Below are 13,691 nucleotides of genomic sequence, written 5' to 3' on the forward strand. Positions count from 1 at the left end.
AGAAGAAGGCAAATACAAAAATAAAAATGAAGACCAATTGAAAAGTTGGCCATTCTATAACATATATTATTATATTCCGACACTCATAAAGGGTAGAGTACGCATGCTTGGGGGAGGGGGTTGGGCGGTGGGGGAACAAGGCAGTGGCCCTTTGGGGGGGGGGGCCCTGGGGCATCAGCCAGTCCAACCATGTGTACCTGTGAGCCAAAACCAGGACTCAGGGCCACTGCTCCCTATAAGCAGAGTATGCAGTCTGCATAGGGCACCAACTCCCAGGGGGGCACTATCACAGCTGCTCAAAAAATAGTTTTTATATATTATAACATACCCCCCAACACTGTCCTGCCGGTTTTTATAGCGCATCCCGCTGTCCCGGATAGTTCAATCAATATATGGGGGCAATTGGGGGCACTTACTATGGGGGCATTGTCTATGGGGGCTATTGGGGGCACTTACTATGGGGGCATTGTCTATGGGGGCTATTGGGGGCACTTACTATGGGGGCAATTGGGGGCACTTACTATGGGGGCATTGTCTATGGGGGCATTGTCTATGGGGGCTATTGGGAGCACTTACTATGGAGGCATTGTCTATGGGGGCTATTGGGGGCACTTACTATGGGGGCATTGTCTATGGGGGATATTGGGGGCACTGTGTGTGGGGCCCCTATAGTAGGTGTTTTTTTTTTAGTTTTACTTCCGTAATATTTGGCGGAGGGGGCACAAAAGTAAATTTCTGCTTAGGGCACCCATTTGGCCAGCAGCGGCCCTGCCAGGACTGCACAGCCAGTGGCCACCATATTTGATCATGTCACTTTCTGCTTTAGGCTCCACAGCGGTGGTGACTGACTAGAAGGATGCTGGCTAAGTGCAGGGCCAGCTCAGTTATCAGTACACAGGGGCCTTTTTACTGATTGCTGCTGTGGAGTCTTCACAAACATGGCCGCTGCCAACCCCTTGCCCCTTGTTGATGTGGTTGGGAGCCGAATATAGGGGCTTATGGTTTAAAAATGACTTTAGTTTCCCTTTAAAGATATTTCTAAAGGAGATATTTCTAAATGAGACAAGCAGGTGATTTTATATACATTACCCAAGCCTATGTAAGCTCTTTTGGGCAGGGCCCTCTTCACCTCTTGTATCGGTTATTGATTGCTTTATATGTTACTCTGTATGTCCAATGTATGTAACCCACTTATTGTACAGCGCTGCGGGATATGTTGGCGCTTTATAAATAAATGTTAATGTAATGTAATGTAATGTATATTTCTTACCGTTCATCCCCTGGGGAGCAGCTTTTCCCATCCCCCATCTCCCTGCCAGCTATGGGAGGTGCTCAGTCAGCTTGTGCGGCAGACCGCTGGATGTGTACTGAGCCCCTGGAAAGGCCAATAATGAGGCTGAGTAGTCATTTCCTGACTAAACACGCTGATTTATGTGTGAAATGAACTTGTTAGCTGGAAAGCTGTAGAAGCTGTGTTTGAAAAACAAATCTAAGCAATGATATATATATATATATATGTAAGGTGCCATAGGCAGTCACTATTTATTGGGGACTGTGTTTGGGCCTCTGAAATGCAAGGGCCTATTTTGAATACCAGTTAAATCATGTAAGGCAATTGCATGACTATATGGGTCCAGGTACACCTTACGTCTACTAAAAATCATATACAGTAAATGTGAAATAAACCCAATAGGACTGTTCTGCCCCCAATAAGGGGTAATTATATCTTAGTTGGGATCAAGTACAGGTACTGTTTTATTATTACAGAGAAAAGGGAATCATTTAACCATTAAATAAACCCAATAGGGCTGTTCTGCCCCCAATAAGGGGTAATTATATCTTAGTTGGGATCAAGTACAGGTACTGTTTTATTATTACAGAGAAAAGGGAATCATTTAACCATTAAATAAACCCAATAGGGCTGTTCTGCCCCCAATAAGGGGTAATTATATATTAGTTGGGATCAAGTACAGGTACTGTTTTATTATTATAGAGAAAAGGGAATCATTTAACCATTAAATAAACCCAATAGGACTGTTCTGCCCCCAATAAGGGGTAATTATATATTAGTTGGGATCAAGTACAGGTACTGTTTTATTATTACAGAGAAAAGGGAATCATTTAACCATTAAATAAACCCAATAGGACTGTTCTGCCCCCAATAAGGGGTAATTATATCTTAGTTGGGATCAAGTACAGGTACTGTTTTATTATTACAGAGAAAAGGGAATCATTTAACCATTAAATAAACCCAATAGGGCTGTTCTGCCCCCAATAAGGGGTAATTATATCTTAGTTGGGATCAAGTAAGGTACTGTTTTATTATTACAGAGAAAAAGGAATAATTTTTAAAAATGAGAATTATTTGCTTATAATGGAGTCTATAGGAGATGGCCTTTACGTAATTTGGAACTTTCTGGATAATGGGTTTCCGGATAAGGGGTCCTATACCTGTAATACAGAGCTGTCAATCCCCCTATTGTTTCTGGAGTTACCCGTTTTTGAAGGTTCTCCTCCATTTTCCTGTCCCCCAACAGCATCCTCCTGATTGCAGTGAATTTCACAGGTAGATTTTTTTCGGCTTCAGCAGCGATTTTGCGCATTTGTGTGACGTCTGTGACATCATTTACGGCAGCGTTGGGCCAAGTCGGCCAGGCGCCCTAGACCAGACATCCACGTTTTTGAAAGGGCTGTACAGGCTAGGTCAGTGGGACACCCCGCTGTCCCAGACCCACTGCTTGCCCTGTGGGGACATTAAATGGTGGAAGCCGCAGGCACAAGGAAGAGGAAACACACGGTGTGGGGCAGGAAGTACATGTTGGGGAGGAGGGTTAGCAATGGTGTAGGGGGCCTCTGTGGCTGGGGTGGTAGGTCCTCGAGGTGGCAGCCCCCATGCACTCATGACAACTCAGTTCGACATTTAATAAAATCATATTCTAAGATGGTGTTGGTTTTACTATATTCACTTTTCAAGCTGATTCATTGCTCCACAGGCCTGGGCCTGAGTGGGGGGGGGGGGAAGAAGAGAGGGAACATGTGGTGCGGGCCACAGTCGAACAAACTTATTATTCCTACTTCCTGAGGCCCCCAGCACCATTCCCCTTTCATCTGGACAGACATGACAGTCTTCCATGTTTCCTGTGGCCCTCCTGGCTCTTCTGCCTGCCTGCACCCACATAAGTGGCACACACTTTCGCCAGGGGGGCATCAGCATACCCAACAACAAATAAGTGTATACCCCACACTGTATCCAGTGTCGTAGTGCGAGTCATATCCCAGCATGAGCACTAATCTCACTGGGTAATAGATTACTTTATTTTAGAAAAGATATGCATGTATAGAAATCCCATATCTGGAAACCCATTATCCAGAAAGCTCTGAATTACGGAAAATGAATTTCCCATAGAGTCCATCGTAATCAAATAATTCTCATTTTTAAAAATGATTTCCGATCTCGTTATAATATTAAAACAGCACCTTGTACTTCTTGATGGTAACTGAGCTGCATGAATTTATATTGGGGCAAAACAATCCTATTGAGTTTATTTCATGATTAAATGATTTTTAGCAGACTCAAATTATAGAGATCCAACTTACAGAAAGATCCCCTTATCCAAAAAACGCAGGTCCCAGGCATTCTGGCTAGTAGATCCCATACCTGTAACATCCACATATAGGAAAGTACATATTATACTACAAGACACATACTGCCTCTATAGGGGTATACATATCATAAATTGACCTTGTGGTCTTTTCAAACATAAGGCTGTTCAGCTGGCCATTCATTATGAAATCTACATGTTTGGGCTGATCATGCAAAGGGCTGGCAGAAACCTCTCAGATAACACGCCAATATGATTCTCGCCCAATGGGATTTTCTAATGTTTTGTGCAGGGGGGGCTACTGCCATCTTGTATCAGGCTCCCATGTGGTCCCTGTGCTGATTTAAGCTTGGTGTGTGCATAGTAGAGAAGTCTGCAAAAAAGCCCTAATGTGCTGCCGATGGCAGTGGCAGAGATACCAGTGGGAGCCAAAAAAAGATGGCAGTGGTGCCCTCTGCACAAAAGGTTTGAAAATCGTGTTTGGTGAGAACCATATAGGCTTAATAGAGGTCCTCAGTCGCAGGTTGGGGGGAGGACCACCTCCCAACTGTCCCATTTTAACAGGTCAGCCTGCAGTCCCGGATACTTACTGAAAAGTCCTTCATTTCCCTACAATGTTTCTCAAACTTAATTAAATAAGTAGCTTTTGGCAGAGCCCAGAATACTCAACACCTGCACTGAGATACAATTGTAACTAATAAGCTAAACAGGTCTTTTGGGGAAACTGAGACTTGCAGCTAAGGCTGATGCCACACGTGGTGTTTTATCGCTGCGTTTTTTCTCAGCCTAAAAACGCCGCACAAGCCACACAGCCCCTGACTATGGCGTTTTTCAGCCTAGTACTGGTGATGTAGCAAATCCCGTTTCCATGGTGTTAATAGTGTGAAATAGCAAAAAACACTGCGTATTTCCGCTAGGTCTGGCATCTGCCTTTGTGTATACATAGGAATAGCTTGCTGTGCAAATTTCGGCCAATGCTTGAAAAATCCGCGCTAAGGCGTTTTCTAGCGTATTTCCACATTGTTTGGTTTGCTTCGAGTCTTTTGAAGTTATTTCTATGGATGATGATATCGGGCGTTTTTCAGCCGCTGAGAAAATTAGAAAATACGCAGCGTAAAAACGCCAAGTGTGGCATCAGCCTTAAGGGGCGTGACCCACACGGAGATTAGTCGTCGTGCGACAAATCTTTGTTGTCGCGGGCGGCTGATCTCCCCGCAAAGCCATCCCACCGGCTAGAATGTAAATCGCCAGTGGGATGGCATACATAGTGCCACGATTCGCCAAAGTTGCCTTGAGAGGAAACTTCTGTGAATTCTGCAAATCGTGGCGCTGCGTATGCCATCCCACTGGCAATTTATATTCTAGTTTGTGGGATGGCATTTCGGGGAGATTAGTTGCCCGCGGCAACAAATCTCCCTGTGTGTTACGGCCCTAAAGGGCAATTTCACCTTCATAACCGTAATAACACATAAAACAGGACCCCAAAACCCCCAGAAACGTGTTTAAACTGTAAATATCCTGCCAAGTGGTAGTGGTATTTAGGAATTGTGGTTGCAAAAATAGGCATTTCTTTTTGTCCCTCTTTACATTTTATGTTGGGAGGTATGCCCTGCCAAAATATAAAACACATTTTACATTGACATCATATATATATTTTACAATGATTTTTTTTTTCTTGTCCTTTATTTTGGGCTCAGTGACGTGAAACAGCGACACCGTGCGGATAATTCGACGATTTGCACTTTCCATTATATTTTACAGCAAATCTGTCTTGAGAATTTCACTTTCAAAACACTTCAGTTTTGGCACTTTCCCTATCGGAGGGGACTTATAAATCTTCCCGAAGATAGTTCACAGTCTCCTCCCCCTACAGCGTCCCCTCACATGTGACCGTTACGTTCTACAGCACTGTGGAAGCTGACGTAGAATGCGCTGCGACGCTTTGACAGTGCGTCGACGTCACATCCGGAGTGTGCTTGCTTGTGCTATCGTCAGCTAAGCAGCCACTTGTGATCTTAGGGGAAAAGGTCCCGGAGCAGCTGTGAGGCTCAGCCCCATATCGGTTCCTTCTATCGGCAGGATGAGTAGCGGCAAGCGGAAAGAAGAGCAGCCCGTGTCCAACGGGGGAGTGAAGGTGAAGGGGCCCCTGTGGAGCAAAGCCCTGCGGGGACACTCTACATGGGAGGACAAGGTAATGGCACAGGACGGGTAGAAGCGCTCATACCTAGCTGATAAACTTCCTTGGTTGTGGGATGGTGGGAGTTTTAGACGAACATGAACTATGAGACACATGGAGAATGAATTCACATTGTTGTAATTGGGAATCACTCTCTTTACTGCAGTGCTGTGATTAATGCCTTTGCCCTGCATGATTGGTGCAATATCCTTTTACTATAAGCAAATCCGGGGCAACTGGCTGTATTTCTAGCCATGGCTGTGATCCCAAGGCACATTGCAGCTTGAGAGGATTAAGCCAAGCCAGTGGCACAGGCATGTATGTAGGTTTATGGCACAGGCATGTATGTAGGTTTATGGCACAGGCATGTATGTAGGTTTATGGCACAGGCATGTATGTAGGTTTATGGCACAGGCATGTATGTAGGTTTATGGCACAGGCATGTATGTAGGTTTATGGCACAGGCATGTATGTAGGGTTATGGCACAGGCATGTATGTAGGTTTATGGCACAGGCATGTATGTAGGTTTATGGCACAGGCATGTATGTAGGTTTATGGCACAGGCATGTATGTAGGGTTATGGCACAGGCATGTATGTAGGTTTATGGCACAGGCATGTATGTAGGTTTATGGCACAGGCATGTATGTAGGGTTATGGCACAGGCATGTATGTAGGTTTATGGCACAGGCATGTATGTAGGTTTATGGCACAGGCATGTATGTAGGTTTATGGCACAGGCATATATGTAGGTTTATGGCACAGGCATGTATGTAGGTTTATGGCACAGGCATATATGTAGGTTTATGGCACAGGCATATATATGTAGGTTCATGGCACAGGCATGTATGTAGGTTTATGGCACAGGCAGATATGTAGGTTTATGGCACAGGCAGATATGTAGGTTTATGGCACAGGCAGATATGTAGGTTTATGGCACAGGCATGTATGTAGGTTTATGGCACAGGCATGTATGTAGGTTTATGGCACAGGCATGTATGTAGGTTTATGGCACAGGCATGTATGTAGGTTTATGGCACAGGCATATATATGTAGGTTTATGGCACAGGCATGTATGTAGGTTCATGGCACAGGCATATATGTAGGTTTATGGCACAGGCATATATGTAGGTTTATGGCACAGGCAGATATGTAGGTTTATGGCACAGGTATATATGTAGGTTTATGGCACAGGCATGTATGTAGGTTTATGGCACAGGCATGTATGTAGGTTTATGGCACAGGCATGTATGTAGGTTTATGGCACAGGCATGTATGTAGGTTTATGGCACAGGCATGTATGTAGGTTTATGGCACAGGCATGTATGTAGGTTTATGGCACAGGCATGTATGTAGGTTTATGGCACAGGCATGTATGTAGGGTTATGGCACAGGCATGTATGTAGGTTTATGGCACAGGCATGTATGTAGGTTTATGGCACAGGCATGTATGTAGGTTTATGGCACAGGCATGTATGTAGGGTTATGGCACAGGCATGTATGTAGGTTTATGGCACAGGCATGTATGTAGGTTTATGGCACAGGCATGTATGTAGGGTTATGGCACAGGCATGTATGTAGGTTTATGGCACAGGCATGTATGTAGGTTTATGGCACAGGCATGTATGTAGGTTTATGGCACAGGCATATATGTAGGTTTATGGCACAGGCATGTATGTAGGTTTATGGCACAGGCATATATGTAGGTTTATGGCACAGGCATATATATGTAGGTTTATGGCACAGGCATGTATGTAGGTTTATGGCACAGGCAGATATGTAGGTTTATGGCACAGGCAGATATGTAGGTTTATGGCACAGGCAGATATGTAGGTTTATGGCACAGGCATGTATGTAGGTTTATGGCACAGGCATGTATGTAGGTTTATGGCACAGGCATGTATGTAGGTTTATGGCACAGGCATGTATGTAGGTTTATGGCACAGGCATATATATGTAGGTTTATGGCACAGGCATGTATGTAGGTTCATGGCACAGGCATATATGTAGGTTTATGGCACAGGCATATATGTAGGTTTATGGCACAGGCAGATATGTAGGTTTATGGCACAGGTATATATGTAGGTTTATGGCACAGGCATGTATGTAGGTTTATGGCACAGGCATGTATGTAGGTTTATGGCACAGGCATGTATGTAGGTTTATGGCACAGGCATGTATGTAGGTTTATGGCACAGGCATGTATGTAGGTTTATGGCACAGGCATGTATGTAGGTTTATGGCACAGGCATGTATGTAGGTTTATGGCACAGGCATGTATGTAGGTTTATGGCACAGGCATGTATGTAGGTTTATGGCACAGGCATGTATATAGGTTTATGGCACAGGCATGTATATAGGTTTATGGCACAGGTATATATATATAATTGTATATGGCAGGGTTAGGGCTAGACAGAGTTTATTAACAGACTATAGAGCCGGGGTGCCCAGACTTTAGCCATGAAGGTTCTGCTTTAGTGTATTTAATTGAACTAATCCTATTACTAATTTATATGAAATCAATATGATAGCTGGGCTGATGGGACTGTGTGGCTACCAGTGGGCTGTTGGGTGCTACCAGTAGGTCACTATCTACCCTTTAGTTACCCCTGCCGTCCAGGAACTGAATGTGTCCATAGTTGGATATAATATCCAGTAAATATAATAATTCCTATCGATAATGAGCTCTAAATATTGCACATGCTCTTACAGCTAAAGCTTCTTAACCCAGATTAGGGATTAGTCTGGCTGTGAATGCTGACTGTGTGTGTTGGGCCTGCCTTGCAACACCTGTGCCGGCACTAGGCTGCAGAGTCACAGCTCTCCCCCCTCCTTCCCCTATCCACTTCATGATAATAATTTGTTTGGCCTGGGGTCAGCCAGCTGCTATTCTGCTGTAGACTAGGAGTTCCTATTTTAACTACAAAGAGTTAACTGACACCTTTGTTTTTGTGTATGAGTAAGAGCCCTGTTTCACTTTAAATACATACAGTCCTGGCATTCGCCCCCTGCCTGCATCCTTCTCTAGCCCACACAAGTCCCTCATGTCCCCCCACTCCCTGCCTGCAGGTAGGAGAGGGGGGGGGGATTTATTTGCAACTGTGAAGGAAGCAGACCCCCATGGCCCCCATGTGACTGCATGGATAGGGATAGCCTTACATTGGGGCCTCACTGGGGCTTGGAATGATAAATAATCTCAGTAACCATGGTCCCTCAACTGGATAGTTATCACACAGTTAATCCCATTATTATGGTTCTATTTCTATTAATTCAAGGAACTGTCAGATCCACTTTCTTACCATCAATATCTGTCTCTTTACAGGACGAGTTCCTTGATGTGATCTACTGGTTCCGACAGATTTTGGCGATTATTCTGGGGGTGATATGGGGCGTTGTCCCTTTGAAGGGTTTCATCGGAATTATTATGTAAGTATTTTTATGTCGGTGATACTGTCCTGGAGTTTCCATATAGTTGGGCAGGTATTCTCTAGCATCTGTCCCCTGAAAAGGTGGTATAATGAGTTTAAAAGCTTCATGTTTGTTTTATGTGTGGTAACTGCCATACAGATAGACCTATGAAAATGTCACTTAGCAAAACAAACAAAAAAAAATGGAGTAAAAAAAGGCAACAATCAGGTGTTAGAAAATGACAGCCCCCGGCATCCCGCACCAACTCAGCTGTAAGGGATGCTGGGAGCGATAATCCTGTTTCATGAAAAATCTGTTCTTGCTATTTTATAATCGATACAGGGAATCTGAACCTTCTCCATGTTTGCTCCTTTACGAGGTAGATCATTAAATTACCAGTATACCAACCTCTCTCTTCCTTTTGTTGTGACTGTTTTGTTAGTACAGGTCTATTATAAAGAGGGATTATCTGTACATTGGGAATATGATTATCTTCCTCGCAAGGACCAAACAGGGAGGAGCTTCATTCTCCCTGTTTAAGAGATAACAAAAACATAGATACGCCATCATTAAAACAATAGATGTTCAGAGCAAGCTTAACGGAAAAAGGGGGGTGTTTTCCCTTTGTTTCCTCTGACAATAATGAAACCTGCATAATAACTACATGTTCACTCATGCTTTCAGAATGACTTATATCTCTGCTTTCTTCCCTAGTTTTTGCGTGATCAATGCCGGCGCACTCTACCTGTATTTCAGCAGCTTTCAGCAAGTAGACGAGGAAGAGTATGGAGGAACGTGGGAGCTAACAAAGGAAGGATTTATGACGTCATTTGCACTCTTTATGGTACCAATATTGTTTTTTTGCTAATCATTATTTTATGGTTGCTATTAAAGGAATACTGTCATGGGAGAACATGTTTTTTTCAAAACACATCAGTTAATAGAGCTTCTCCAGCAGAATCCTGCATTGGAATCTGTTTTTCAAAAGAGCAAATCGCTTTATTTTATATTTAATTTTGAAATTTGACATAGGGCTAAACATTTAGACATTAGTTTCCCAGGTGCCCTCAGTCATGTGACTTGTGCTCTGATAAACTTCAGGCACTTAATACTGAATGCTTCTAACACCCCATCATTTATTTTCCTTTTTCAGGTGGTCTGGATCATTTTCTACACTGCAATCCACTATGATTGACGATGATTTTATTTCCCCTTTGCCAAAATTTCCCAACATTTGTTTTACGGACCCGTTTCTTTTTTTCTCTTTTTTTTTTTTTTTTTTTTTTTTTTTTTAATGAAACTAAAATGAAGCCTGGAGGAGTTGGACTGTTTATTTAACAGCATTAAGCACAGGACTGAACCTTCATGGGAACTGTGGCTGGCAGGGTCTTGTGTTTTTTTTACTGAGGGGATTAAAATCCTTTTCTTTTTTTACACCTGGAAACATGCTGTTAGCGTTTGCCATTGATTGGACCCCCGTTATCTTATACCATAACATGAGACCTTGATCACCAGTCTCTCTCGTCTTCCTCGTAATTGTCCATCTGTCCGGGAGCAAGCAGCCAACCCACTGTCCTACAAATAACTCTGCTGCTACACCCTTACTGGACCAACAATAGAACGTCACTACACGGGAGCCTTGGCACGGCAGCTATATTGGAAATAGGCAGCAGAAAATCCCCAAAGGGCTCTGATTCTAATAATTGCTTGAAATGACCTTCTGTGGTTAATAAGAGGAGGGCTGCAGTTCTGTTACATCCTATCACACTTTCTAACCATTCAGCTGTAGAATTATCTACAGCCACAAGCTATGAGTGATGCAGCTGTCCCTCCTGGCACGGAAGGGGTAAACTTGAACCTGACTTGTTTCTCACTTCAAGCTACACAGTATTTAAACAAAAGTAGTATTTAAGCTGATGTGAATGTGTTTTACAATTAAAGTTCTGATTTATTGAGTCGTCTTCTCCTCCTCTTCTTCATACTCAGAACTTGGAATTCAACTTAATACTGGTCATATAGAATAATATGCATTAAGGCAACGGCATATGTATTGGTTCCATGGCTTTTAGACTCCCAGGCAATTTATAAGCTTCACAGGTAGACCCATTTGTTAGATCCAGGTTTTGATACTATGCCATGTTCTGCCCCCATGATTCCAGACGATTTCCATTAGAAATCACAAGCAATATACAGTGCATTTGCACCCCCACGTACCTGACAAAGCTATTAATTGCCTGCAAAATACCCCTAAATGTGCAATTTCCCTTACCCACAACTTACCTGCTTGCACTGCTTACCTTTGACTTATAGCTGTCTAAAGCCAAGGAAATACCTTTGGGCAGTTTGGACAATACCAAAATAACTGGGACAGCATCTCTTGTGTGGGAGACTAAAATCAACACTGGTAAACTTTATCAACTAATAACTTTATCAACTAATAACTTTATCAACTAATAACTTTATCAACCATTGTTGTGCTAAAGTCACAGATATTCCTCTGTACAAAACCCACCCCTTTCTGGTCCTGCATTTGCACAGGTCCCTAAATAAATACATCCATCCCATAATAAGTATGTTGTCATGGTTGCAGAGATAACAAATAAACATTTAACCCTAAATTAGTCTTACTGGCTTCCAGGCTGTGCCCAGTGCATCAAGCTTCAGTAGAAGGACCGCCGCACTTGTCTAGGTTACTGGGACAGAAGACACTAGAAGAACAACTGGGAAAGTTGATTAGATGTAACTAAAGCTCATTCGAAACTAAACCCTAAAAATAAATATGGCTAGGAATGCCATATTTTATATACAGAACTTATTAAACCAGCCCAAAGGTTCAGTATCTCTATCTTAGTAATGATCCAGTACTTCAAAGTGGTCACAAGGGGGGTCAGCATACTGGAATATGTTAGAAGTGTCAGTGACACTGCACATGCTCAGTGTGCTCCGAGCATCTGTTGAAAAGCTAAGCTTAGGCTGGCAAATTATAGAGGGTGATGCTACAGGGCTTTATATTGGTACATTTTTTTATTTTATACATACAGTATATTGTGTGTCAGTCCCTAAGCTCAGGTAACTAGAGCAGCCCAGACCATATACAGTGAATCGGCAGAAAAGAAGATGGGGGCATCTATAGAGGGACAGATCTTCATTGCGTAAAGGGCTACGATTGCCTTGGGCTGGTACAGAAGCCCAAAACATAATGAACAAAATTTCTAGCCTATTTCTGTAGTTAAGCTTTAGTTCTCCTTTAAGACAAACAACTGCCATTGCTGTTTGCGTTGATGAAGGTGGTCTCCATAGAACTGCACCCCTTGTGTTTATGGGAAGAACAGATAAACCTTCCTTAAGGGCTCTGGCACACGGGGAGATTAGTCGCCCGCGACAAATCTCCCTTGTCACGGGCGACTAATCTCCCCGAGTTGCCATGACCCGCCATCCCACTGGCGAACAATGTAAGTCGCCGGTGGGATGGCACACGCGGTGGCGCGATTTCGCGCAAATCGCCGAAAAAGACTCGCTAGTCTTTTCCGGCGATTTCCCGAAATTGCCCCGCCGCGTCTGCCATCCCACCGGCGACATACATTGTCGGCGATGGGAAGGCATCTCGGGGAGATTAGTCGCCCGCGAACAGGGAGTTTTGCCGCGGGCGACTAATCTCCCCGTGTGCCAGAGCCCTAACTGATGCCCATCGGCGTTGGAAGAGGTTAAGCAGATGGCTTATAATGTGGATTTTGAAAAAGAATAAAATGTAACTGGCAAGCCTTTTAATTAATCTGGGTGCGGCTCAACAATTTGGCGATCGTGTTACGGTTGAACTTTATTTTACCCAGCGGAGAGAAACCTCTTACATAAACTCTGATACTCTCCTTACTGATTATTAGATCAAATTAGGACTGGTTTTTTATTTATCACTTAGTACTTAACATTCCTGAGCATCTGGGGAGGTAAGAAATCCCTGGGACTATATAGGAATGTTCTGAATGACTTATTACAAGGTTTATTTTCCCTTTACATACAAACACGCAGATACATTTAAAAAATAAGCTCAGGGGTTTTCAGAAGCCTTGTAAGAAACATAAAAGTGATTTTACAGCACAGTTTATGCTGCTGGCTATGCTGTCAAAGAATCCTTTTGAGGTGCATATATAACAAAGGATATGAAATGGCTTGTTTTGATGCACAGAACTGCCAACAGCTCTGCCCTTACAACTAAAGCAAAGCTCTCACGTTGTACATCCAGCCATCTTGGGTGGTGATCCTGTAGCTGCTTCTCAACCTGTTGGTGAGGAGGCTATTATCCCCCCCACTGCTACTGTAGGCACCATCTCTCCCTACTATACCTGCTATCCCACAGCCCCAGTCCCTTCCCAGTGGCTATTATCCCACTGCTACTATAGGCACCATCTCTCCCTACTATACCTGCTATCCCACAGCCCCAGGCCATTCCCAGAGGCTATTATCCCCCCACTGCTACTATAGGCACCATCTCTCCCTACTATACCTGCT

At 43.5% G+C, this 13,691-nt stretch overlaps 1 protein-coding gene across 1 annotated transcript; it reads left to right on the forward strand.

The window, feature by feature from the left end:
* The first annotated feature begins 5,655 nt into the window (after window positions 1-5,655).
* rab5if (RAB5 interacting factor) lies at window positions 5,656-11,140 on the forward strand. Its single transcript, NM_001016462.2, is given in 4 exon segments — window positions 5,656-5,793; window positions 9,100-9,203; window positions 9,900-10,029; window positions 10,339-11,140. Coding segments are annotated over 4 exon segments (387 nt in total). The 5' UTR covers window positions 5,656-5,682; the 3' UTR covers window positions 10,381-11,140.
* The last annotated feature ends 2,551 nt before the right edge of the window (window positions 11,141-13,691 follow it).

Source organism: Xenopus tropicalis, chromosome 10, assembly GCF_000004195.4.
Source record: "Xenopus tropicalis strain Nigerian chromosome 10, UCB_Xtro_10.0, whole genome shotgun sequence".
Classification (NCBI taxonomy): domain Eukaryota; kingdom Metazoa; phylum Chordata; class Amphibia; order Anura; family Pipidae; genus Xenopus; species Xenopus tropicalis.